Source organism: Lycium ferocissimum, chromosome 2 (assembly GCF_029784015.1).
Source record: "Lycium ferocissimum isolate CSIRO_LF1 chromosome 2, AGI_CSIRO_Lferr_CH_V1, whole genome shotgun sequence".
NCBI lineage: Eukaryota > Viridiplantae > Streptophyta > Magnoliopsida > Solanales > Solanaceae > Lycium > Lycium ferocissimum.
In genome coordinates, this window is record NC_081343.1 from 42,055,093 (window position 1) to 42,080,857 (window position 25,765).

Here is a 25,765-nt window from a genome sequence, read left to right on the forward strand (position 1 = left end):
GGTAAAAGTGTACAAGAGAAACGTTGTTTAAAGGTGTAGGCCCCTGATAGTTAGAGGAAAAAGGAAAAAGTATTCTGCTTGCTTGACCAAGACAAAAAGTTTAGATCGTTTTCAGTCGAAGAGGCGGGGCCCACAATTTGAGCTAAAATACACTTCAAAGTTTTGTTTTGGAAAAAATTGCTGGTGGCAGATGATTTTCCGATTATGTTGTTCACACTCACAAGAATGTTACATCCTGACGGATATATATCTTGTTTCATTTGTCCAAATATAGTACGAGGACAACAAATCATTATGTGACGTTTTGACAAGAAAATAGTCTTGGATTTGAATGTTTAGGTAGATTTTTTTGTAGTGTTTAGGTAGATTTTAATCAATCATATTAGAGGAGCTCGCGTGGGCGGAGCTATATATTATACGGGTTGTATTCATCTTAAATTCATTAATTATGTATAAATTATAAATTTAGAATTCAATTAAATTTTCTAAATCTTAATTGTTTTCTTGAAGACGTCTTAAGTATGTGGTTCGTATTCTTTGAGCAAGTGAAAGAAAACGTGACGGTATGTACTCTTGCAAGAAGATGGGAAAGATTGTTTTCAAACATGTTCTTGCAAGTGATTGGACATGGGATAGCTGTTTGTGTTTCAAAAAACATCAATTTTGTGTTGCTCATTAGTATTTGTATTTTGCTTCCCTAAATGTGCTTATTTACATAACACAGTTATTTTTGCGAAATTTGGCAGGAGAATTTTCATGTGACTTGCAACAGCAGATGCAATTGGCTGAACCACCAGTTGTTATGACGTCATATTTTCAATTGAAAAACAGGAGTAGCAGCTTATAGCATAGGAAACCTTTTGAAATTTACCAAGAGTGAAAGAGCCATGTCAAAGAGCTGGACCCAAGCAAACACCATTATTAGCAACTAGTACAGTTTAAATGCTATTCTTTCACATGCCAACAACATTCTAATTTTGTGCTTTGATAAATCGAGACAGTGCAGTGACTGATCAACTATTTGTTGGTCAATGTTGTAGTTTCAAGCGGAAAGTATAATAAAAAGGGAAGAAAGCATATGTCAAGCTCCAGCCGTATTACTTTGCTTTGAATTAAACAAATATTGGTTGGTAAAATTGCTGGATATGGAGGTTTCATAAAGAATTTGTGTTCGATAAGTAAAAAAGAGGCAATGAATGCGTACCAACCACCAAAGTCGTTCTCAACTCTTCTTTAATCCACTTTCTTGTTTCTCAGTAACAGATTTCAGACGTTTTAGTACAATTTGGAAACAAAATTAATGACCCAAGAGAGAATAATATCTTCCTTGCCATGTTCATTTTTTCTCTCTATCGTCACATCAAACTTGTCTTTGTAACAACTTTTTTTGCAAGTTCCGTTGCGTCCTTTGTTTCAACTGGAATTCTACTTTTGGCCTTTGTAGTTTCAATGGATATATCAAATTCGCATTGTTTATAACATGTCACAAACTCGACTGCACATATGACAGTATATAAGGAGCTAGTCATCATCATGGCCTTACTTACAGCACTGATCAGTTCAGAGGCAGGTCATTGTCGCCACTTTGCGCACGTGAGAAGATTGTCTGCTAACCATAAGTAATGTAAAGCATCCACCCACAATTAGCATATTCATGGTGTGATTTAATAATCACTTTCTTCTGGGAGGATCCCCGCTAAATCCATGTTTCTTTAGAGTTTTGATGTAATCTCGCATGAGAATGACTTGTTGCTCCCAAGATGGTAGGGGTAGTTCCACTAGAAAATGCCAGTCTTATGCAAGTCATCAAACAATAACCTAGAAAGAACCATATGGATGAAAATTTAAGCCCGTCAACCGGGCCGATTTCACCGGTTCGAACCGGAACCGGTTGAACCGGTTAACCGTTTATTTTTCTGGGTCCGGTTTCAATTTTTTTGAAACCGGAAGCGGTTAAACGGTGGCGAAATTAATTTTTTTTTTTTTTATAGCCGTTGGCCGTGACTGTGGGGACGTTATTGGACGGGCAACAAAATTATTTGCAAAAATGGCCATTGCCAAACGGCCATTTAATCCTTTTTTGCCCCCCCCCCCCCCCCCCTCCAAACTTTTTTTTTTTTAACACTTTAACCGATCCACCCCTATATAAACCCTTCTTCATTTTCATTTTAATCCATACCAATTCATTCTTCTCTTTCTCTCAAATCTCAATCTCTCAATTATAGTTACTTTGCAACAATTAGCCACTTTAAATTTCTCTCAAATAAATATTATAAAGTGTTATTATAGTTTCAATTATTAATTTTGCAATTATAATATTGTTGGTGGAGTTAGTGATCTTGCAACAATCCGAAGTACCTTTGGTGGATTTGCAATTCTAGCCGCCTTCACTTTGTTGGAAATTAAGGCAATTTGGTACCTTCGTTCCAACTCTATCTTTATTTTTCGCAATTTAATTTACGCAATTTAATTCTAGCAATTTAATTTGTTGCAATTTATTTTCTTGTGATTTATTTGAGTGTTATTTAAATTAATTCTATTTAATAATGGCAAAGAGATTTAGACGTGGTGCGGTAGTAGTAGTGGTATTGTTAGGGTGGGCTTAATGAGGAAACATTTGTGGAAGAAACGCCTAATTTAGGTATTGATGTTGGTGGAAATAATTCACTTTTAGGTCATGAGGCAATGCAACAACATTTTACCAACATTTTTAATGAAATTGATGACGATGATGATGATGAAACACAAGCTCCCGAAAATCCCATAGAAGATACATGTCGCACAATCACATACACAAGACAAACCGCCTAGAACTCGAAAGCCAACCGCTAAAATTTGAAAATTTATGACTAAGGATAGGGAAAGCCAAACAGTTAAATGTAGCCTATGTGGACAAGTATTTGCTTTTAGGCAAGGAACTAGTAAAGATGGTGGAACGGGTACACTAAATAATCATATGAGACTTAAACATATGGATGTTTGGGAGAGCAAACGGGTTCAAATGTGGGGGGTATTCAAATGACGATAGACCCACGAACCGGAGAAATTTTAAGTATGACAAGAAAAAAGAGCGTGTAGAAATAGCTAAAATGGTAGCTTACGATTGTTTACCATTTTCCTTTCCTTCGGGTTTGGGGTTTGTTACTTACATTCAACGTTGTTATAATCCGTTATTTGAGGGTATTCTAAGAAGTACTTGTAGAGCGGATGTTATAGATTTGTATAAAAAATATAGATTTTATTTGCGCCATGTATTTAATTCTTTAAATTGTAATGTTTCTCTTACGCCGATTTAGGTCTTAGTCTTAACAAATTAGATTTTTTTTGCTATTACGTGTCATTGGGCTGATGACAATTGGATTATGCAAAAAAGAATTATAGCTTTTTTATATGATGAAGGAAAAGGCCGTCACGATGGAAAATTTTTAGCGGATTCAATGTCTACTATTATGAGATTTTTTAATATTTATAGAAAAACACTTTGTATTGCTTTAGATAATGCTTCTAATAATACAAAGGCGATTGGTCTTTTAAAGAGAGAATTAAACCCTCCGCTAAAAAAATATTTTCGGGTGAGATGTAGTTGTCACATTTTAAATTTAATTGTTAAAGATGATCTTATTGTTTTGACGATTCTATTAAAAAAGTTAGAGATGCGGTTGCGTTTCTTTTTTGTAATGCTAATAGGGGAAGGCTTAGAGATTTTAAGAATGCTTGTGTGGAAAATAACCTTAGACCTAGGAAAATTCAAGTAGAAATTGAGACTAGGTGGAACTACACTTACATTATACTACAACAAGCATATGAGTGTAGGACTCCCATACAACAAGTTCACAACAAATATAATATTAATAGTGATGATTGGTTAAATTTTACGCATTGGGAAGATGTTAAAGAATGTATAGAACTCTTAGAAAATTTTTATAATGCAACTCTTGCTTTTTCTAGACAATTCTATCCACGGTAAGCTCGGAATTTTAGTCTACTTAGCGGAAATAGCTAGAGTTTTACAAGAATATAAATATAAACCCGGTTATCAAGCGGCTATTTTTGAAATGATAATAAAATTTAAGAAGTATTTTTTTCCCATCCCAACTTTATTTATATTGGGTTCTCTGTTAAATCCTTGTTTAAAAGTGTCTTATACTAAAGCATTGGTTGGTCAAATTTATACATTTTTAGAAATTGAAGCGGGAGTTCAACCATCTTTAGCTGAAGCCGAACTCGCTATTGATGATGAGTTTAGAAAAGTTTTTACTCATTATTCTAATTTGGAAGAACGTGCTACACCCGTTGCTCCACGCCCTACTACTTATCAAAGTAGCAAAAAGGGCTTGTCGGGTTTATCGCATTTAAAAGTTTTACATTCACGACCAACTCCTTCTTCTAGTGCAAACTTTGATGAATATAAATTTTATTTGATGCAGCCAAATGTGGATATCGAAGGAACCGGATGAATTGGACGTCTTAGCACGGTGGAAGAAGTACAAGGCAAGTCATCCGATACTCTCAAGAATGGCTCGAGATATCCTTACGGTTCAAGTATCAACCGTGGCTTCGGAGAGCGCATTTAGCCAAGGAAGACGACAAATTGGAGACCATAGACACTCATTATCGGCATTTCTTTAGCTTGCAAGTACTAGTGTGCATTCGCTATTGGATTAGATCGGAGCGACGCAACCAAAACTTAGAAGCGGAGGAAGGCGAAGAGGAAGAAATTGAAGATTTGATAGCAAGTGGACCGGACCAAATGGAAGACTTTGAAGATATCTCCATGACCGAATATGATATGGGGGAAATTAACGAAATGATTCAGAATTGGTGATTTTATTATTCGACTATTTCTTTGCAACTTATGTATTATTTGCAAGTTAAAAAAAAAACTACAACTTGCAAAATAAATGTTATCCAAGAATGAATAAAATATATGGCTCATTGAGCTTTCTTCTATTTACTTGTGTTCATATTTTTACTTATATTAAGTTAGGAATATACCTAAAATATACTAAGAATATACTTATAATATACATCTACTTAAATTAAAAACTAAAAAGTTATATACTTGAAAAATAACTAAAATATACTAAGAATATACTTATAATATAAATATACTTATAACTTAAACATATATATATATATATATATATACATATATATGTTTAAGACTTTAAGTTATACATTATATTATATATTATACGTATATACGAATTTATAAACTTAGAAAAAATTAATCTATAAATATAAGTTATAAGTATACTATATATATATATATATATATATATATATATATATATAATATAAGTTATAAGTATATATACTATATAAGTATATATAATATAGTATATATAACTTAAACATATATATATTAATATATATAACTTAAACATATATGATATATCTATATATATATATATAAGTTATATAACCTAAGTATATTGATATATATAATAAGTATATTCTTATTATATTTTAGGTATATGTAGTATAACATAAGGCTTAAGCATATAACTAATATATATATATATATATATATATATATATATATATACACGTATATCTTTGTATTCTTTCTTTGTTACTTTGTTAGTCGGTAAATATTTAAACTTTACTTATAAACTTATATAACATATGTAAATATACCTACAATATACTAATAAATACTATAATATATATACTATACAAAAAATAAAAAAAAAAGGGTTTTGGACTGTTTGAACCGGACCGGTTCCGGTTTTGGGTTTGAAACCGGTAAACCGGAACCGGTGGCCGGTTCCGGTTTTTTAACCGGAAACCGGCCGGTTCCGTAACCGGTTACCGGTCCGGTTCCGGTTTAACCGGTTGACGGGCTTAGATGAAATGACCAAAAAAGCAAATGAGACTCCGTATTGAAGAAAAAAGTACGTGCTTTTTTATTACCTCACGCTGTAATTTTCAATAGGTTCGGCAGACATGATCCCCACATGTCGCCTCCCAGATACGACCTGATCCACAAGCACAAAAGAAGTAGAGAAATTTGAGTATTACAAGAATTCTTCAAGGCTAGATAAAGCTACACCGATAATAGCTTAACCTTTGTAACTGAATGATAGCTCACATAGTTTCATTGCGTGCTATTATACGAAATAGTCCCGCTAAATTAGAACAGGATGATGAACTTTCTCATATGAAACAGCAGAAGTACTAATAAATCATCTAGCCACGGTAAAAACTAAATGTTCATCTAGTTACCCCCTGTTTGGATGGTTGTTTCCCATGGTTCATTATCATATTGTTTTCCTTAATTCTGTTATATAACCATGAAAACGCTCAATTTTTGTAACCACGGATTTGGTGATTTTTGCGTGGTTACTTCTTTATTTCCCCATCATACCCCCACCCACCACCCACCCCACCAACACTCCGCCACCCCACCCTACCACCACCACCCAACCGCCCCCAACCCACCACCTACATATATTTTAAAAGTTCCTATTTTATCCTTTACCTTAGTTTTATTAATATAAAATATAAACTAGTTTGCAATTAAAGGTTAAGGCATACAGTCAAACCAAACAATAAAAATATTATTAAAATTTAAACCACAACAAACTATACATTCTACCCAAGCGTTCTATTCATTAATATAGTACAGTACAGTGCAATACGATATTGTACATTATGAAACCATGGGTAATGACCATCCAAACAGAGGGTAACTGATCTGATCTTAACTATCAACAGTGGACTACATGTCAGCCCAAGTTCTACAATACCAGAAGCACCTAGTAAACAAGCTTCCAGATTCTAAAAGTTGGAAGTGAATATGTATAATACACCTACCATTAGAGACTAAATTAGAATAGATACTAGAATATTTTTCAAAAGAGCAACATAGCAGCTTCCAGGTGTTAAATAAGAGGCAAATCAGTATCAACATTTTCTTTTTTGAGAAGGTAACAACTGTTTTATATATCCAAAAAAAAAAACTGCACCAAGTTAATGCAGTCCAAAGCAATTACAAAATTCTATACATCAGTCTCCTATTCCTTTGGTTCACAAGGTTCCTATAACATCTACAAATGTTTCATGATCTTCCTTATATTCATGTTTACACCAAAAAGAAAATAAAACAAAACTAAGCACTTCATCTTCAAGTTCTGGACGGAGCTACATTTGTTTTCAAAGCATCTTTGATTCCTTTCCTTCCACGCTGTCCACCAAATACAAGCAGGGATAAGTTTCCATCTTTCCTTTTCCATAGCTAGGCTACTGTAGCTATTCCAATTCTCTAAAGTCTCCAGAATACTTCTAGGCATTACCCACATAAGTCCTTTCAGGTTGATGAAGATCCTCCACAGCTTTGTGGTTTTGCAGTGTAAAAAAAGATGATTGATTGTCTCTGCCTCCTCTCCACATAGAAAGCATGTTGAACACAGATCTATATTCCTTTTGGCTATATTATCCTTAGTCAGCACAGCATTCTAGCTAGTAGCCAAGCAAAGCATGTTACTTTATAGGGGATTTTGACCTTCCAAATCAGTTTCCAAGGCCAGCAGTCAATCTGATTGTTTGAGACATTGTATTCTCTGTAAGCTCCTTTGACAGGGTAAGTACCTTGGCTATTATTTGACCATAGTACAGAGTCTTCAGATGTGGAAACACCTTTGACCTCTTCCAAAGTGTGATAGAATCCTGTTATACTGTCATTCTCCCAGTCATTAAGCAATCTCCTGTAGCTCAATCTCCAAACTTGGTGTCCCATACCTCTCCAACAGTTGAACTTTGTTGCTGACACAAATTATAAACATCTGGAAATAGTTCCTTCAATGATCTTTGCCCTAACCAATTGTCTTCCCAGAAAGATATCCTCCCACCATTTCCTACTTTAAAATAAGAGTTGTTCTTGAACTTTGGCCAAAGATTCCTGATTGATTTCCAAACGCTAACACCATATGGGCTGACTACTGGCTTTGTCATCCAATTTCCCTCCATGCCATATTTCTGACTGATAACACTTTTCCACAAGGACTGTTCATTTGATACAAATATCCATGGCCACTTCATCAGAGATTGTGATTCTGAATTTTCATATTTCTGATTCCCAAGCCCCCATCCTTCTTGCCAACAGTAAGTGCATCCCATTTAACCAGATGGAATTTTTTAGAACGGAAAAGGTCCAAAAATACCCCTAACGTATGGGAAATGGCTCACAAATACCCTCCATCCACCTATTGGTCCAAAAATACCCCTCCATCCACCTATTTGGTCCAAAAATACCCCCAACCTATTTTTTTGGCTCAAGAATACCCCTCAAACTAACACCTTAATTTTGATGGTATTTTTCCAATTTTAAAATGCCACGTGGCTTGTTTTGATTGGCCACATATATATATTTAATTTAAAAATGAAACCCCACCCATTTAATCTAACCCATTTTGTAACTTAAACCCACTTCAAATTGCACAAACGCGCACACACAGATATTGTGGCCATACTTGCAAGCATATCTGATGAGCAGCCATGAGCATTGTTCCTAATCGACTCGGCATTTATGTACTCAAAGTTAGTGTAAGAAGAGCAGCTAGTTCTCCCAAGAAGGAAACCCCCTAATGCCACATGAAAGGTCGAAACTTACTCTCCTCAGAGACTAACACAGAGAACGCAGACTATCAAATAGTACCCAGACTAGCTCACTTATGGGAACATCATTTCCGGTGAATTATTTATCAAAACAATTAATACTTGAAATTCAATTTCAACAACTTCTTTTATCATCATGCACTAACATAAAAGGTTATATGCAACATCTCGGACAATTTGGAACAAAAACTTGTCCAAGAGATTAATTAGCTCAACAACACCTACCGGATTTTAAATAGGCACCAAAATGCAAGTTGTTAATGCCTGGCAGCTGGGTTAACGGGTTTGGGTTTCAAAGTGGGTGGGGTTTAATTTTAAACTTAAATAATATATGTGGCCAATCAAAACAAGCCACGTGGCATTTTAAAATTGAAAAAATATCATCAAAATTAGGGTGTTAGTTTGAAGAGTATTCTTGAGCCAAAAAATAGGTTGGGGGTATTTTTGGACCAAATAGGTGGATGGAGGGGTATTTTTGGATCAATAGGTGGATGGAGGGTATTTTTGAGCCATTTCCCATACGTTAGGGGTATTTTTGGACCTTTTTCGTTTTTAGAATCACAGTTGCCTTGCCACAAGAAGTTTCTTCTTAGAGCATCCATTCTTTTCACTACACTTATAGGAACTGGAAAATAGACATCATATAAGTTGGCAAAGCATCTAACACACTATTTATTAAAGTCAATCTACCCCCCAAAGAGAGGTATTGACTCTTCCAATTCACCAGCTTCTTTTCACATTTTTCCAAGACACTATTCCATAGCTCCTTGGACTTCCTCTTTGCCCCCAGTGGCATACCCAAGTATATTGTGGGAAGCTCACCAACTTTTCCTCCAAGTATTCCAGCCAACATATTTATATTTGTTACCTCATTAACAGGATATAAGAAACTCTTATTCCAATTGATGTGTAACCCAGAAATAGCCTCGAACAAAATAAATATTACCCTCAGAATTTTCAATTGTTCAATATCCGCATCACAGACTATCAGAGTGTCGTCTGCGTACTGTAGATGAGATATTTCCAAGTTATCACCAGACATGGTAGAAACGTTGAATCCCTTTATCCACCTGTTTGTTTGGGCAGTCTTCAGCATATCATTAAGACCTTCCATTGCAATGATAAACAAAAAAGGGGACAGAGGGTCACACAAACTGACATCTTTGGTCCATTTAATAATGATTTTTTTTTTCATTATCATTGTGTTCTTTCTATAGCAACACAACTACATAAAAAGGAAATGCTTTTGAAATGCTCCATCAGTTCAGAGAATTGCCATAGTGATCAACTTTAAACCAAAAAGCTGTCTTGTATTTCAGGTTATACTTGAAACAGGCAAGAACAGAAGGAAATATAATTCTCAGAAAAGTACACCAACGATGGCCCGAAGGTCCACATGCCTCGAACCTAGGCATATAATATGAAAAAGAGCGCAACTTAAGCGACTAACTAAATTCAAATTAAAAAAGTAAAGTGGTAATTTACCATGGGATACATTTGTAAACAAATAGCGCCAATTTTTTCCCTGAAGTTTGAGTCATAAGAGAGTTAAACAACTTACTCCTTAATTGGAAATCCAAAGGCCAACATTAGTTTTCCAATGTCCATCTTTTACTTTCCAAAGTACTCTAAACTCCTCATACAAGCATAATCACCATAAAAATTTGTGCTAATCATCCAAAGAAAAAAAAAAAAAAAGCAAAAGTTACTTTCTCGAGGAGAAGTATCATCAGTGTTTTATTTTAATATAATATCCATTGAAAGTTACCTTTACCTCAAATATATATATATATATATATATATATATATATATATATATAATATTGCATTCTTCTAAGACATTTCAGTAATTCTCTCCGCTCACAGGTGTACTAGATTGACAGAAAGCAGAGATATGGAGTTAATATTACTGTCCTTAAAAACCCAGTAACCATTTCTTGCATAAATTATTTTCAAGTGGAAGCTAACGTATGTTATAGTAAGTTTCGGTTAGCCAAGTTATATGTTGGCATAAATTTCCAACTCAAAGCAGGTCTCAAATTATTTGATTACAGAATATTAGGTACCATCACTTTCAGTAAGAACACTTGTATGAATAATTTTTCTTAAGGGATTATCATTATCTATTTGATTGTCCGGTATGAACTGATAATACCAGCTAATATAGTTCTTGACAGTTCGCCAATTCATTGGTCTTTAAGGCTGCAGACTCAGCTCTCAAACTGATATGAAGTGCATTTTCAACAGTATTTACCTTTGAAAGAAAATATTGCTGTAATTAGACAAATACCAGTAAACTCCATCGGAATGATGCTGAGGAAAAGTAGGAACTTGAAGTCTTCTACACCATAAGCAAAGCTTAATGTTGACGGATCCCAACAATTTTATATTCTGGGTACTTAAAAATCCAAGAAAAGACATGGTAAACTCAGCTAATCCGCAGAAAAAAATGAACTTTATAATCTTATTTAAAGGAAAAAGCCACATTATTGACCCAAAATTAGTAAAAAGACAGATAAATTTATCAATCAAGTACACCTCAAACACAAATTAGTTCAAATCAGTTATATAATTTTTTATCTTTCTTCTCTATTGAGTTCATTTCATTTCAATAGTAGAAAAAAAGGAACATATAGAAGGAGAAAATCAATAGAAAGACACCTACAAACTGAGGAGCGTAAGGAGCAAATCTGGTGAGACGTGGGCAATTTGCAGAGGTCTGAAAGCTTCGAATAGATCTTCTTCTTTTTTTCTTTTTCTTTTTTCTTTTTTTTTGGTAATTTCAGCTCTACTCCAACTAATATCTTGCACAACAGAATATCATTCTTATTGACTATACTTCAAAACAACAATCAAACATCCCCAGCAAGTCAATGATACAGGTATAATCTACATTTTCTCAATGAAAAATGAAGGAATTCAATAACAAACAGAATCAAATGTCTCTGTTGGAACATATGTTCAAAAGGGAAATCCTTTGCATTCATGTTTCTTGGAGGATTCCGCCAACCTTCTAACACATTTAACGCTTCTATAACACTCCATCAATTCATTAGCCACGTCTTCCGGATGGCAATTTATAAAGGCCTTAATGAACCGCTTTTCCGTCATCCTCATTGCTCTTAACAATGAAGGACCGGTCACTCGAGGTTCCAGACCCATATCATCTATCTTTAGCCCTAAATAATACCTCGGCTTTATAGCAGTTTCCAAATTCAAGAACAACAAACACGGGTTATCAAGAACCAAATTAGCAGAAAGCTTCATCGTACCCAATATAAACGTCATGTTTCTCTGAACCTTATCGACAGACAATGTTACCAAAAAAGGAGACTTTCCGAAAAGCCTAAGAACCTCATCTTCAGTAAAACCATGTTTCTCCAAATTAGCCACCTTTTCACGTATAGTCTCCGAACGCGAAATAGCAAACAATGTAATCACATGTTTATACATCCTAGTACCCTTTACGACCCCGGTTCTTCTTACATAATCCATTTTTTTCGTCATCCAAACAACTTCTCGGTATCAAAGTAGGTCTAGCTAATAGCATTGAAATTAAATCACTTCTACTAAGACCCAACTGTTCATAAAACGCAACAGTTGGTTTAATCTGTTTATGAAAATCATAAGTAAGCAAAGACGGGTTTCTTACAATGGCTTTAAGAAGAACTTCTTTAGTACCAAACAAAGATTGAAAAAACTCAAGACGTTCATCTAAACAACGATTAATCCGACAATTAAGGAAACGAGGACGACAATTAAGGATTTTGGTTAAGTCAGATGATGGTATACCTAAATCAGTGAGTATTTTGAGCTTTGAATGAAGGTTTTTAAGGTCCATTTTTTGTAAAGATGGACGGCGTTGAAAAATCTTGGAAATGTCATCTTCAGTACAACCCATTTGCCTAAATAAATCTGCTGGTTGTTTGGAAGTAGTGGTACTGAGGGTGTCTTTTGTTTGGTCTTCTGTTTGGTCTTCTTGTAGGGTTTCAGGAAGAGAAGGTAAAGCAGCAGCTGCAGATATGTTGAGGAATCTGAATCTGGTGGGGTTTAAGGGGATAACAAGGGTTTTAGAAGAATTGAATAATAGGAAACGAAATTGAGTAAAAGCATTGAAATTAGTTGCTTTCATGATTAAGGCAAAGATAGAGAGAGAGCAAAAAATGGAAACTGTAAGATTTTTGGTTAGCTTCGCATACTTGTCAGTTCTCTCTACTCCTCGTACTACTGCAAAGTCCAACGGGGGACGGGACGATGTATGAATGGACCGGCTGCCCGATGTTGTGGTTTTACAGGGCAATTTGCACTTCTGTCCCTGTTTTGTGCTGGTCTTTGATATTTGTCTTCAAGGTAAGTAAGTATTTCTTAAGGCATATTTTATATTTTTACAACATAATATCTCATAAGTTTTGCCCTTCAAGAACGTAGGGTTCCTTAGGTATAACCTCGATTTTGAAGGAAAAATCATACAATTTCTTCGTTTTGTAGCTGAAAAGTAGCTGGGCAAAGTCCGCTGATGGCCGATTTCAAGACCCCTATTTCAGACATAGCCAAAGTTTCTATATTTTTACAAGTTTAACTGCTTTTAAATCAACTTCAGTAGTACCATTCTAAAAATGCGTCTTTTAACTTTTTAATACTAACATGTTGTTAAGCTTTAGTTTTCCATTTTTCTTACGAATGTATTTACTTGTGTCGAAAACATGCTGGCTCCTTGGCGTAGGATGCCAACTCTCTTATATGAAAGTGATAAAGAAAAAGTGACTAAGAGCCCGTTTGGATTGGCTTATAAGCTGTTTTCAGCTTTTTTGAGTGTTTGGTTGGTTTTTTAAAAAGCATTTTGATAGGCTTAAAATAAGCTCAAAAATTAATTGGTTTCGTTTGATTTAAATTTTACCGCTTATAAGCTGCTTTTTTAAGCCCATCCAAACAGGCACTAACTCATAAGTTAGCAAGATCTCTGATTGCGAATTTACTCTCTATTGTAATCCCATTCCCACATCTTACTTTTGCTCAAATTGCCTTTTATAGTTCTCCACAAAATAATTACTTGTTTGAACGACATTTACAGGGATTTGCTCTATTATATCATCAAACAACATTATAATAATTATTTTTCTTTCGTGGAAACTTTACTCAACAGTTTTGCTGTATTGTTCTCAGGTTGGATTATCAATATGAATCTTATATTCCAAATTCTATCATTTATCCAGGTTTCTTGTATCCTTTAATAGTTATTGGCACGCAGAATGTTTTGTTCTTCTAGGTAGTTAGACTCTGATTTCACTTGTGCATAATGCAGTCAGATACTTGTGTTTCAGTGAAAATCATCTTTAAATAAAACAAATGCAGAAGAATATACAAGAAATTTCGAAGAAATGAAATTTTGTAAAACTCAGTTTTGCTAGTAGTATCAAACAAATTTCTTTTAAACATATTATCCCGTCTCATAGTCCAAAATCATAACGGTCCTTTCACCTTTTCCCTAAATTTTGCCTATTGCCTAGTGGAAATGAATATTCAACTGCCTAATCTTTTAGCACAATCATTAGCTGCCATAAACCAGCAGGCTCAATGGCCAGCAATGGTAAATTCAAAAGAATAAGATCATTCCACATTGCCTTTCCTGTGTTAATTTGGATTATCTACAGAAACATTTCATGCCAAACATACATGTGATAATATAAACTAGAAGGAAACTAGATGCAAAAAAAGATAATCTTAAAGCTACCTGAAGAATGATGTTCTTTCAATCTCATCACTTGAAAATCCAACAAAAAATATACCAAATTCACTCTAGCTACGCCTGCACTTGCAAAATATAAAAACCTTGAAGCGCTGTCACGCAATTCCATATGTACAGTCATTGCATCCGAATTCAAATAGAGCTGGTATCCATCTGTTCACTGAGAGACCTGGGAAAGCAACTTTTAAATAAGTATATCACAGTATGAACAAACAAGGAGACGCGACTCGTTTTGTTGATTCCAACTCCTTTGACACAATTCCCATCCTCGATTAGCAGAGAGGTCAGCTCATCAAGGTTGAAGTAACAGTGACACGTATACCGGTCTCTAGCCAGTGGATGAATGAGGAGTTATCCTAAGAGAAACTAGCATTGGCTCAATGCTAGCAGTTTTCATTGCTGCCATTTCCTCTAACCGTTTCCAAGTCATTTCACGTTTTGTCTTGTTCTCTTCTTCACGAGACTGATCTTCTTCAAATTTGTGCAAGCATTCTTCAAAGAGTTCAGGATCAACATCAGAGAAGATTTTACGGACATTTAATGTCAAGCTTTGTACTGCCTGATTCCAGTGGCCTCTAGCATTCTTTTCCAAGGCAGGAAAGATTATTGGCAGTATAACTTTACGATTTTGTTTGATTAGGTTCTCAATATGATCATTGTTCCACAGGAACAAAGCCCTCTCAGCCACCTGTCAATGCAAGACTTAAACAGAGTGAAAATGAAAAACAGTTTGTCACATGGGGAGGGGGGAGGAGGAGGAAGCTGCAGATATATCACTAAATGGATCCCTTCTATCTCATTCTACCAAATAATCACACTACATTATACGTCCATTTATCATTGGTTTTATTTTTTAATCATAAATGTTAGAGAAAACACTTGCCCCTTATTGGTCGTGTAAGGGTTCCCAAAAGGATTTATAATGTCCTAGGTCACTCCACTAAATAGCGTTAAGGTTTTGAGTGCTCTGATTTAGTTCATACGATATCAGAGGAAGCTTAGGTAAGCCCATTTCACAACAGTCTTCTCTCTACCTAGGGTATTGTTCGGGTCTTCTCTTTTCAACTCAGACCATCGAGCCGCTCTGGGCTTCTCTCAATTCAGTTCACTTTATCAAGCCACTAACTTTGCTCCCACTCCTTAGCCTGTTAAGCCTACTCTCTCTCTCATCTTCAGGCCCACTTCTCCTATTGAGCATTTACAAGATTGGCCTTGGAAATGAGCAGTCTTAAACTTTTGACCTTGTTTGCCCTATGGCCAAAACTTCAAGTGTAACAAGTTTTGCAACACTTTTGACTTTTGACCTTGAATGTTTGCCGTGGGGAAAGCGGGGGTCAAAAGTTCACGACCACTCATTTTCAAGGACATTGGGTGTAATTTCCTGTACTCTCTCCTACTCTAAGCCCACCCTCATCCTATTGTGCCTAATCTCGCTATACATCAGGTCCACTCTTCAAAAAAATTATTGAAAAGGAAAGTCTTCAATCCCCATGTAAACCCTAGAACATGGTTACAAGTGCGAGAGAACGTTGGAGCATACACTTCTCCCTCATCGGTTATTTGTTATCTAAGGGTTTCCAAAGGAGTTTATAACGTTATGCGTCGCTCCACTCATTGCCTTAAGGTTTTGAGTTGTATGCTAATATTATTTCACAATAGATATAAAGCCTAGCCAAAATGTTGCTTCGCATGTTGAGGGTTTCATTCTATCAAGTTATCCCAAAAAGTTACAACAGAGAAGACATACCATCTCTAGCCTTAGCCAAAATAAATGCAGCAAGTTAGAGTTTCTTTAGGAGAATTGAAATCGATTTGATCAAGATAGAGGTGAATCCATGATTTGAACTTTATGGATTCGACTTCGAAATCCTACCATAACCTATTTGGTTTACTGGGTTCAGAATCTATTGTTTGTACTTATTTAATGATTTTTTAATACATATACACGGCCTCTACCTTCCCAAGGTAGAGGTAAGGTCTGCGTACACTCTACCCTCCCCAGACCCCACTTTGTGGGGTTTCACTGGGTATGTTGTTGTTGTTGTTGTTGACTTGTTGTATACACAGCCTGCGCTAATGCTAATGGATTCAGATGCACTCATAATTCTATATCCACCTTGGATCAAACATGCGCAAATCCTGTCTAGTTTATAACACAGAGAAACAACAGAGGATTGATAAGCACCACCTTACTCTGTCTAGCAAGAGTGGAAAATAGGATGTAAGATGCTTAAATAGGCAAAAGAATCTCCTATGGAACCTAGAAAGGTTGATAATGAGCAACATAAAAGTCCTCAAGAGATTTTAGGACTAAATTTTGTCTGGTGTTCTTCTTATTCTCCAGAAGATATGCTTTAACTAGATAACTTCTAAAACATTCCGAAATGTGCCCCCCTCCACGGCTCCCTAGATAGGATTAATAACAACAAGAACAAGTATTAGGGCATCTCTGGTAGGGAGGAAAATATTTTTCAGAAAATGTTTTTCAATTTTCTCATGTTTGGTTGGTCAAAATATTTTGGAAAACACTTTCTCTGGGAAAACAAGTTCCTTAAAAATGAGAAAAATGACTACCCTAATGGAAGTAGGGAAAAGAAGTTCCATAAGTGGCATTTAAAGTTCATTGTCTGCTCTCCACCCACCCAACGCCACCACAACACCCCCCCCCCCTTCCCAGCCTCATCCCACCCCCACAGTGACCCCTATAGTGTTTTGTTAGATTACACACACCATTAGTGTTGACTCATTTTCTATGCTCCATGAGAAATATGGTGCTTAGTCATCTTATACATGCATTTACCTCCGCAATTATTCTTCTGAGAGCTGATAAACTTGATCCTTAGGAAAACTTCACTGGTCTGCGGAGATATTAATGTTGGGACAGGTCAAATTTAATACTTGAAAGGTTGCAGGGTCGCATGCATAAGGCCATAATTTCGGAAGAGAACATGTAAAAACTTACTGCCTACTGCTTAGTTTTTGAGAGGACAATCAGTAGACAGTTATTTAACTCAAAGAATATCTAAAATTTGATAGACTGTGAAGAAATTCTTCCCTATTGTTTATTACTTTTATTTATAATTTTCTGTATGCATGCACCCAAGGGTGTGGCCTAGTGGTCAATGAAGTGGGTTGAGAACCATAAGGTCTCAAGTTCAAAACCCAGCAGAGACAAAATACTAGGTGATTTCTTCCCATGCCTTGGTGGATAGAGTTACCTGGTACCTGTTGTTGGCAGTGGCGGATCCAGGATTTTAAGCTCTTTTAATGTAGTAATTAAAAAAAAAGTAATGAGAAAATTACGATTAATAGTATCGATATCGGGAAAAAAAACTTTTCGCTTTTTGAAAAAAATAATGAATTAGCTCGAAGAATTCCTAGCAAATTGCCAAGATTTCCCAAGAAAAACAAAAGAAGTGTTTGGTAGTTGATTCTTTTTCTTTCTGTCACAAAAAAATTACATAAACGTAAAAGCACATTTAAAACTAGACCTAAAAGTAAGCAAAGTAAAAAAAGAAAGAAAAAGAAGAAGGAAGAGTTTGTCGTCAGTATTGGAAGAAAAGGACTTGTCAATGAAAATAAGTGGAAAAAAAAAAAAAAGAATCACTAAGTTGAAACCAAGTAAAAAGAAAAGCCAATAAATAAAATATAAAAGTACGAAAAAAAGAATCTGTAATGGAGAAAAAAGAGTAAAACATTTACTTCAAGCAGAAAAAGTTAATGAGTTTATTAAAAAGCTGCTTCATATCGAACCCTGCACTTAAAGCTTGAAAAGTTAATGACTTTATTAAAAAGCATCTACTTACCTTGGTATCGAACCCTGCACCTAACATAAAAATCACGCTTTCAATCTACCCGCCCAACCAAAGCACCCACCAGACTTTTAGTTCAGTGGGTGCTGCTGATTTAATAGAACCATATTTTTTAAAGTTTCTATAGAGATATAGATAATTTACGTTGGGGTTAATGGGTGCTCGAGCACCAAGAAATTGTATGTGGGTCCGCCCCTGGTTGCTGATGGGAGGTGGCAGGTATCCCATGGAATTAGTCGAGGTGCGCACAAGCTAGACCGGCACCATGATTATCAAAAAAAAATCTGCATGCATATTATTCTTTCTTGAAAGATGCGGCTATCGTTGGAGTACTGATAAAGAGTACATCAAAGAGGCTGAAAAAGTGGGGGCCTAACAGGATTCAAGAACTCTGTTGAAGGTTCCCTCAAACCAAAGATAGCAATTCCAATGCATAATTATGGCAATTTCTTTACATCATTCCCTAACCTAACACGCTTCCTTGACATGCCACTAACTTGACGCATCATCAAGTTTGGACTAATATCAGTTAAGGGCAAACAAATTGAGCTCCACATTCATGTCACCCATTGAAACTTAAGGCATTTAACAAAGTTCAACAACCCTTGCGAGATATCCCAAATTTCTGCAAGTTTGATCTATAACTACAAATCAAGTAACCGAAAAAAAGTTCAAACGAGCGTTAGCAGAATCACTCTTACGACAAATTCATTTATTGAAATTGACAAGCACTGTCAAATGGTTATCTTCCCCTTCCACATTTACCATCTATTAAGTGATACTGTGATCTGGAATAGCTAAAGACAGGCACGGTCAAATGTAAGAGCTAATGGTAATACAGATGTTATGGCCCAAAAACAGAAAAGAAAACAATAATATAGATGCAGTGGTATGGAAATAGAAGGGAATAATTTTTATATATTCTTTTTATAAGTGAAGATAAATAATGCAATTGATGTTCACTTGCAGAGTTTACCTCTTACATGTTCAATTTTATGTAAGCGAAAGACAGACATATCAATAGGTTGAAATTGCTGGACAATGACAGGAGAGGTTGTGGCTAATTCAATGACAAAGCATTCAAATAAAAGCCAAAATATGTCATGTAACTCTCACATACATCTGCAGAAATACTGTCAACAGATACTCACTTGTTGATATAGTAGTTTAGACAACCAAATTCACTAAGCAGAAGGCTACATTACATTTAGGCTTTAGTATCATGGATTCCTAAAAGTCACATGCAAACATTACATTTTCCAGAAGATTAGATATAAGGGTGTGCTGCTCACTACCTATATTATGCTAGTACCCTCTTGCAACATAACAATCATGCAGTTCTTACAACCTTTGTTGCTCGGACTAGTTTTACAGCTATGTATGTGGTCCAGTTGCATGGAAGCATTCGATATGGCTGCATCAACATTTTTGATGATTTAAGGATCGTTTTGTTGCTGGTTAGAGTTATGCAGAAACTAGTTATGCAGGATTTAGTTATTTAGTTATTCATGCATTAGTTATTCCATCCTCTACGTTCTACCCTACATAAAATAATACATAAATATCCTCATAACTTATACATGTTTTAGTTACGCGGGATTGTAAAGTGGTAACCAACACCATACTTGGTGTGCTGAATTTTATACATAGAAACTAAAATGCTACCAAACATGGTACTAGTTACGCAGTTATAATACATGAATAATTCACTCCCTCACCAACAACCAACGACCCCTTAGTGTATTTGAAGAATCTGCACAAAATACCGACACCGTCGGGCAGGGGTATGTCAGGACAAATGAAGGATTCACGCAAACATAGCAGACAACCATAAGACATTTTCTGGTATATCTTCCTTTACTGGCTCTCACTTAAATTTTACTGACTTGAATAATTGTCATATCCGTAGAATCATGTGAGTTGATATATCACAGTTTAATCATAGTACACCCATTTATTTTTCCAAATTCATTAGAACCCTGTCCTTGCAGCTTCGGAGTTTTGTGTCCGTGTGGGGTAAGAAAATCCAACAGCCTGCTTTTTATTTCTAAGTTCTTTAGCTTTCGCTTGTCTCAATTTGCAAAGTGCTGTATTGAGTAATGATCAAATTTACATTTTGTCCCATTCTTTTACAAGTATATACAGTTTGTTCAAATCTATTCACGTCAAGTATTAGTGTCACATAGTTTGGATTTCAAACTACACAACTCTCTACAGAGTGAACTTTCCATCATGCTTTTTAATTTAATAGACCCTTGTGCTTCCCCAGACCCCGCGCATAGTGGGAACTTAGTGCACCGGGCTGCCCCTTTTTTTCCTATCAGCCCCTGCACATAGATTCTTACTAACATGTTCTCAGTGATCATAAGCCACAATTGTTTGGTGATTTCACCAACTTTTAGCTTATTACAAACCTTTAACAAGCATAAATTTAACAAGCATAGCAGATTCAGTCTAGTGACCCATGAATTCTTTCAGGAATGAACAAAGAACAGAAAAAAGAACATGTCAAATCAACCCAAAAAAACCAACCTGAAAGTGTGAGCTGCTCAAGCAACGACTGATCCGACAAAACAAAGGAACCATACAGCGCTGAAACTCTGGAGACTGAGTTGCTTCTAGGACCTCTTCCAGCTCGCCTAAGAACATTACCTCCTTTGAACTGTTTGTGATAGGCCAATATTTCAACAAACCTCTTATGACAGTATCAGCAAGCTTGCAGTCCTTTTCCACAAATTGTGTTATGCAGTAAGTTAACTGCTGATGATACATCTGGACACATTTTGGTTTATGAAGTGGAATAAGAGCTCGAACAAGGAACAATTTGTGCTCTTCCTTTAGTGGCAGAGCAAATCCATTGATTATACTTCCCAAAATTTCTAAGAGTTCTGCTATTCCATTATGTTTCTCAGTTTCAAAAATAAACCGATAAAATATATTGTTGATTGATTTCCTAATGAATGGACGGTGCACCATGAACTTTCCATATATGCGATGAAGTACAGTCTTCAAGTACTCTCTTTCTCTTGGATCTTCTGAATCGAATTGATCTAATAACTTTATTACAAATGAGTGATCAATGTATCTCTTAGCCAATTTTGCATCTGTCTCTGGTGATGCCACAAACCTGAGAAGGAACTCATACACAATTTGCAAATGAGGCCATGCAGGGTCCATCAACGGTTCGTCTTCTTCCATGTCAAAACCTTCCAAAACTTTGTTATCCCCAGGCTGGGGAGTAGGAGGTCTGAATAAATTTACGGATACCATCTTAATTACTTCTTGCATGACTGCTTCTGTAAATTTCCCATTTGCAGAAGTAACATAATCAACTAGCTCCACCAATGTCTGTCGCTTGATGTCTTTTTCTTTCAAGTTTTTAGTTGGGTCAGAAAAGTCAAACAAGATACAACACAAGTTCAGCTTTTTGATGAACAAGTTTTGCTTCTCAGAAGCTGGTACATCCCTCAAATTAGGCAATGCCTCATACGAAAAAACTGCTGCATTTCCATTCACCTTAGCATTTATAGCCTGTGGGAGTCTATCTCCATTATTCAGTCCTGGAGTTGGAGCACTCAAACTCCCTGGTCGGGAATTAGACAAGTCACTGCTTCTTGAACTATTTGAAGCATTTGAATGAAATATAGAGGTTCCTCCATCACGATTATCTCCTGACTTAGACGGCTTCCGTGGGAGCCTATTGAGTATCTGCTTGATCATCACTTGAAACTATAGTTGACCCAAATGCTTTGTTGGTCAAAATACTCAGAACTCAAGACACATCGTCAATCAAAAAGGTCTACAATCTGCAGAAATCCAATTACTTAACCGCCTGTAGCGACCATGGGGATCATGCACCTCATAAAAATCTTATCTTCACCACCCTAAACCAACATAAAAGCTTTATACAATCCAGTGTTACGCCTGTATAACCAAATAAATCTCCTCGTCAATTGAAAACAAGATTAACATAAAAGGAGGTAAAATGAAGAAATCCCAAACATCAACTAAGTTAGTAACTCATGGTTTCTTTCTTATCTCTGAGGAATAAACTATCAACTATTATAACATAAACCATTTTTTTTTCTTCAAGACTATCAAGGCACTCCCATTAAAAACATAAAAAGGCACATTTTTTATGAAAATATGAACCAAAGTAGAACAAGACCAAACCCAGATGCAGCAAATTATTAACCCATAAACAGATAAAGAATATACAAAGCATCAAATTTTAAATCCCATAGATTACAATTCTGACCCATTTATGTTCTTTTTAACCAATAAAAAAGGGGACAAATGTGCACCAACCTTCATTCTTTCATTTCTCTGAGGTTCAAACAACTCAAGGTGATGCATCAAGATAAAAAAAAAATGTTAAGATCTGGGCACGATTTTAGAAAAAACCCAGATGAAATTCCTCACCAAGAATCACCTGCAAGAGAGAAAAATTAGAACTTTAGCACAACACAAGGGATGGAAAAAAAAAACACACACACACACAAAAAAGCAGCATTAAGAAATCATTTTCCTTGGAAAATCATGAGCTTTTTAATGCTTACATTAAGTTGGTTTTTGGTGGTGATAAGAAATAAAGCTGGAAAGTGGATAAAGATTGAATTTTTAAGAGTTGGGTAAGTGATTCAAATCTGAAAACAACCCAAACTAAGGAAAGACAAGAAAAGGGGATGATGGATTTGAGGAAACCAATCTCTTTGGTTGTTGTTGTTCTTGAGATGATGATGATGATGTGTTTGGTTAACAAGAATTATTGTTCTTCCCATTTTCTCTTTCCATTTTGTCTCTAACTTTCCTTTTTCTTTTCTCTCTCTCTCTCTCTCTCTCCAACTTTCCTTTTCTTTATTTGTTTTCTTTTTTCCTATTTCCTTTTGTTTTGTTGCCTAGTTGGTCCTTTTGTTTTGATTTATTTGTTCTATACTATATTCCACTTGTCCTGACAGATTTCAGCCTCAATATCCACAGCTTAGTTTCTCCATAATCCAGTTTGGTAGAAATTGTTGTTTGACAAATTTCACCCTCAAATTCTAAATGGAGTTTAAGAATGTGAGGGTTAAAGACGAGATTTGAAGAGCAAAAGTAAAGATAATGGCTGTACTTGTCTTCTAAGCATGGGGCAAGGAGCTTACCAAATGTAGTCATAAGAGATGTTCATCTCCATTCCTGTTTTAGAGAAGCAAATTGTACTCCATCCGTTCCTTTTTACACTTGCCAATAATCAATAATAAGAATAAAGGAAAAGATTTAGATATACCATTAAATTTTATGATATGTCAAACTTTGTCATTCGTCAATAGTTAGGATAAAATATGTATGTGTCTTCGCAATATTAGCCTAAATATGAACTTATTTACTAATGGCAGAAGCTTTCCAACAAGCAATTTTCATAAACGAACAGGATTAGTTTTGCCTTTGAATTATGTAAAATAGTCCAAATTTACCCCTGAACTTTGAAGAAGGGGATCACTGTTTTCTGGCGACAGGAACATCATCTTCTTCAACACTCAAAACATCCAACGGCAATGTCTCTATCCCCAAAGCTCAAATCTGTTAAGGTTTACCCTGAATTTCCGACCTTATTTGGATTCTACCATAATTGTGTGTTACTTTAAAAAGTCTTTTTGGTAGAAAAGGGTTCTTCCATATTTATCCCTTTCTTTTACGAGAAGTTTTATACTTCTATAAATTGAGGATATTTCCTTCATGTAGAACAAAAAAAAAAAAAAAAAAAAACAGCATCCGTAATGTAGTTATTAAAGAATCTTGTCTGGAGGGAGAATATTTTCTCAATAGGATTTTATGCTTTTATATTAGTTTTCTCATATGTAAGACAATTGGCCAAATCCTATAAGAATAATATGCTTATTTTAATATAGTTCTTTTTGTTGTCTGATTTATCATTGTTTAATGTTTGCAATTGTACGCTTCCACATGACGTTCTGATTATTTCGATCCCAACAAAATTAAACTACTCTCAAGCCTCAAAATCACTTCTGCCAGAACTTCATGACAAAACTTTAGCTTCTAAATCATTTGCAGCAATGTTGTGGCGATCAAAGTAGGGGCATAGTGGTTGATTCTACTAAAGATATGAATATCAAGTCTAAGCTTCTGCATGACGTCCTGATTATTTCGATCCCAACAAAATCAAACTACTCTCAAGCCTCAAATCACTTCTGCCATAACCCCATGACAAAACTTTAGCTTTTAAATCATTTGCAGCAATGTTGTGGCGATCAAAGTAGGCACATAGTGGTTGATTCTACTAAAGAAATAAATATCAAATCTAACTCAACTCGAAAAGCTAGTTCAAGAGATGAGAATTATCCAAGACTATTGCCTTCCCATAAATTGATATGGCTAAGTATAATGATTTAAGGGCCATTTGGCTTAACTTAAAAAAAAGCGGCCATTTGGCTCTGTATTTGAAATCTTTAAATTTTGCCCTTTAAACCCAAGGTTCCGGCGTTGTAACCCACGCGCAAATAAAATTTTTCGCAAGGCAAAAAGCGATTTATAAAGTGAAAAGCGTACAATATCTTGGGAATAACTTTAAAGTTATCGGTAAGCGCATAAAAAATAAGTATGCCCCCACGGCATAACTTTGTGAAGGAATTATCAACTTATTTTTTATGCCAAATCTGCCCATACATGAAGTATCTTGCCGGTCCGAAGAGATAAAATGTTAATTCCTTAACAATGTATGTTGTTGTGAGATAGCGAAATTTAAAGCGTCTTGACAAATGAACCGGAACCTATGGGTGTTAAGTATGGGCAAAATTTAAACATTTCAAATATGAAGGCTTACTAGTGCTGACCGCCTATACGTAAAATGTATAACTTATAAGCCAAAAAATAAACACTATTATTTTTTTGCTTATTTTTCTAAAAAACTCAAAAAACGAAAACAACTTATAAAGGGGCAACTTATGTATTTTTTTCAAATGATTTATTAGAGATATAATAAAAATACACATATCTCCAAACTTAGAAACTATTTGAGTTAAAAAGCTCACGAGTCACGAGAAAACGATGCAAACCCCAAGTCCAAATCCCTCTTGTTGTCATTGCGCAGTTGCTTGCCATTTCTGTTTTCCCCGCTTTGAAGGTTTGGAATTTAGTTTAACTTAAAGCAACTTTGTCTCTTTAACACTTCTGTTCTTTAATTGGTCCAATCTCTTTCTCACATCCCAATTTAAATCATAAACATAATTGTGTTCTTTTCTTTTTCCTTTTGCATAATGGTCATTTTGAATCTGAAATTTTAATGCCGAATAATCAAATTGTGGCTATCCATCTCTCTGTCGGCTCATTTTCATACCCAGAAAATTTAAAATTTTGAGAGAATTTGTGTCATTGCTGCTTTTGACCCCACAAACTCTAAAGTGAAAAGGATCCAACTGGGGCTTGAATATGAAAACTACAATCTTCTGCAATAAATAAAAATATAAAAAGACAATGATAAAAGTCATAAAGATCTTCCTTGCTCATAAATAAATGAGGCAACATCAGGTGCTACTTGCCTGATACTCAAGTAATCCAACGGCAACATTACCTTCAGGACATGGCAAAA

The 25,765-nt window shown here is 35.4% G+C and overlaps 2 protein-coding genes across 6 annotated transcripts; both read right to left on the reverse strand.

The window, feature by feature from the left end:
• Positions 1 to 1,216: 1,216 nt before the first annotated feature.
• On the reverse strand, positions 1,217 to 12,972 carry LOC132038094 (uncharacterized). 3 transcript variants are annotated; one of them, XR_009410156.1, is made up of 3 exons: positions 12,412 to 12,971; positions 5,917 to 5,981; positions 1,217 to 1,818 (listed from the first exon to the last, which is right to left on the reverse strand). XR_009410156.1 is itself a non-coding variant. In XM_059428822.1 (3 exons), exons 2-3 carry the CDS (start codon positions 10,920 to 10,922, stop codon positions 9,236 to 9,238), a joined length of 504 nt encoding a protein of 167 aa, XP_059284805.1. In that variant the 5' UTR covers positions 10,923 to 11,017; positions 12,412 to 12,972; the 3' UTR covers positions 9,175 to 9,235. The 3 variants fall into 3 exon arrangements, 2 of the variants coding, with proteins under 2 accessions (XP_059284805.1, XP_059284801.1); XM_059428822.1 differs by lacking the exons at positions 1,217 to 1,818; positions 5,917 to 5,981 and adding exons at positions 9,175 to 9,726; positions 10,910 to 11,017 and having other exon boundaries at positions 12,412 to 12,972; XM_059428818.1 differs by lacking the exons at positions 1,217 to 1,818; positions 5,917 to 5,981 and adding an exon at positions 9,175 to 9,726 and having other exon boundaries at positions 12,412 to 12,969.
• Positions 12,973 to 14,207: 1,235 nt separating this feature from the next.
• On the reverse strand, positions 14,208 to 23,078 carry LOC132038103 (serine/threonine protein phosphatase 2A 57 kDa regulatory subunit B' theta isoform-like). Of its 3 annotated transcripts, none has more exons than XM_059428828.1 (4): positions 22,737 to 23,074; positions 22,486 to 22,609; positions 20,710 to 22,101; positions 14,208 to 15,053 (listed from the first exon to the last, which is right to left on the reverse strand). In XM_059428828.1, exons 3-4 carry the CDS (start codon positions 21,895 to 21,897, stop codon positions 14,694 to 14,696), a joined length of 1,548 nt encoding a protein of 515 aa, XP_059284811.1. In that variant the 5' UTR covers positions 21,898 to 22,101; positions 22,486 to 22,609; positions 22,737 to 23,074; the 3' UTR covers positions 14,208 to 14,693. The 3 variants fall into 3 exon arrangements, with proteins under 3 accessions (XP_059284811.1, XP_059284818.1, XP_059284820.1); XM_059428837.1 differs by having other exon boundaries at positions 14,870 to 15,067; positions 22,737 to 23,078; XM_059428835.1 differs by lacking the exon at positions 22,486 to 22,609.
• Positions 23,079 to 25,765: the final 2,687 nt, after the last annotated feature.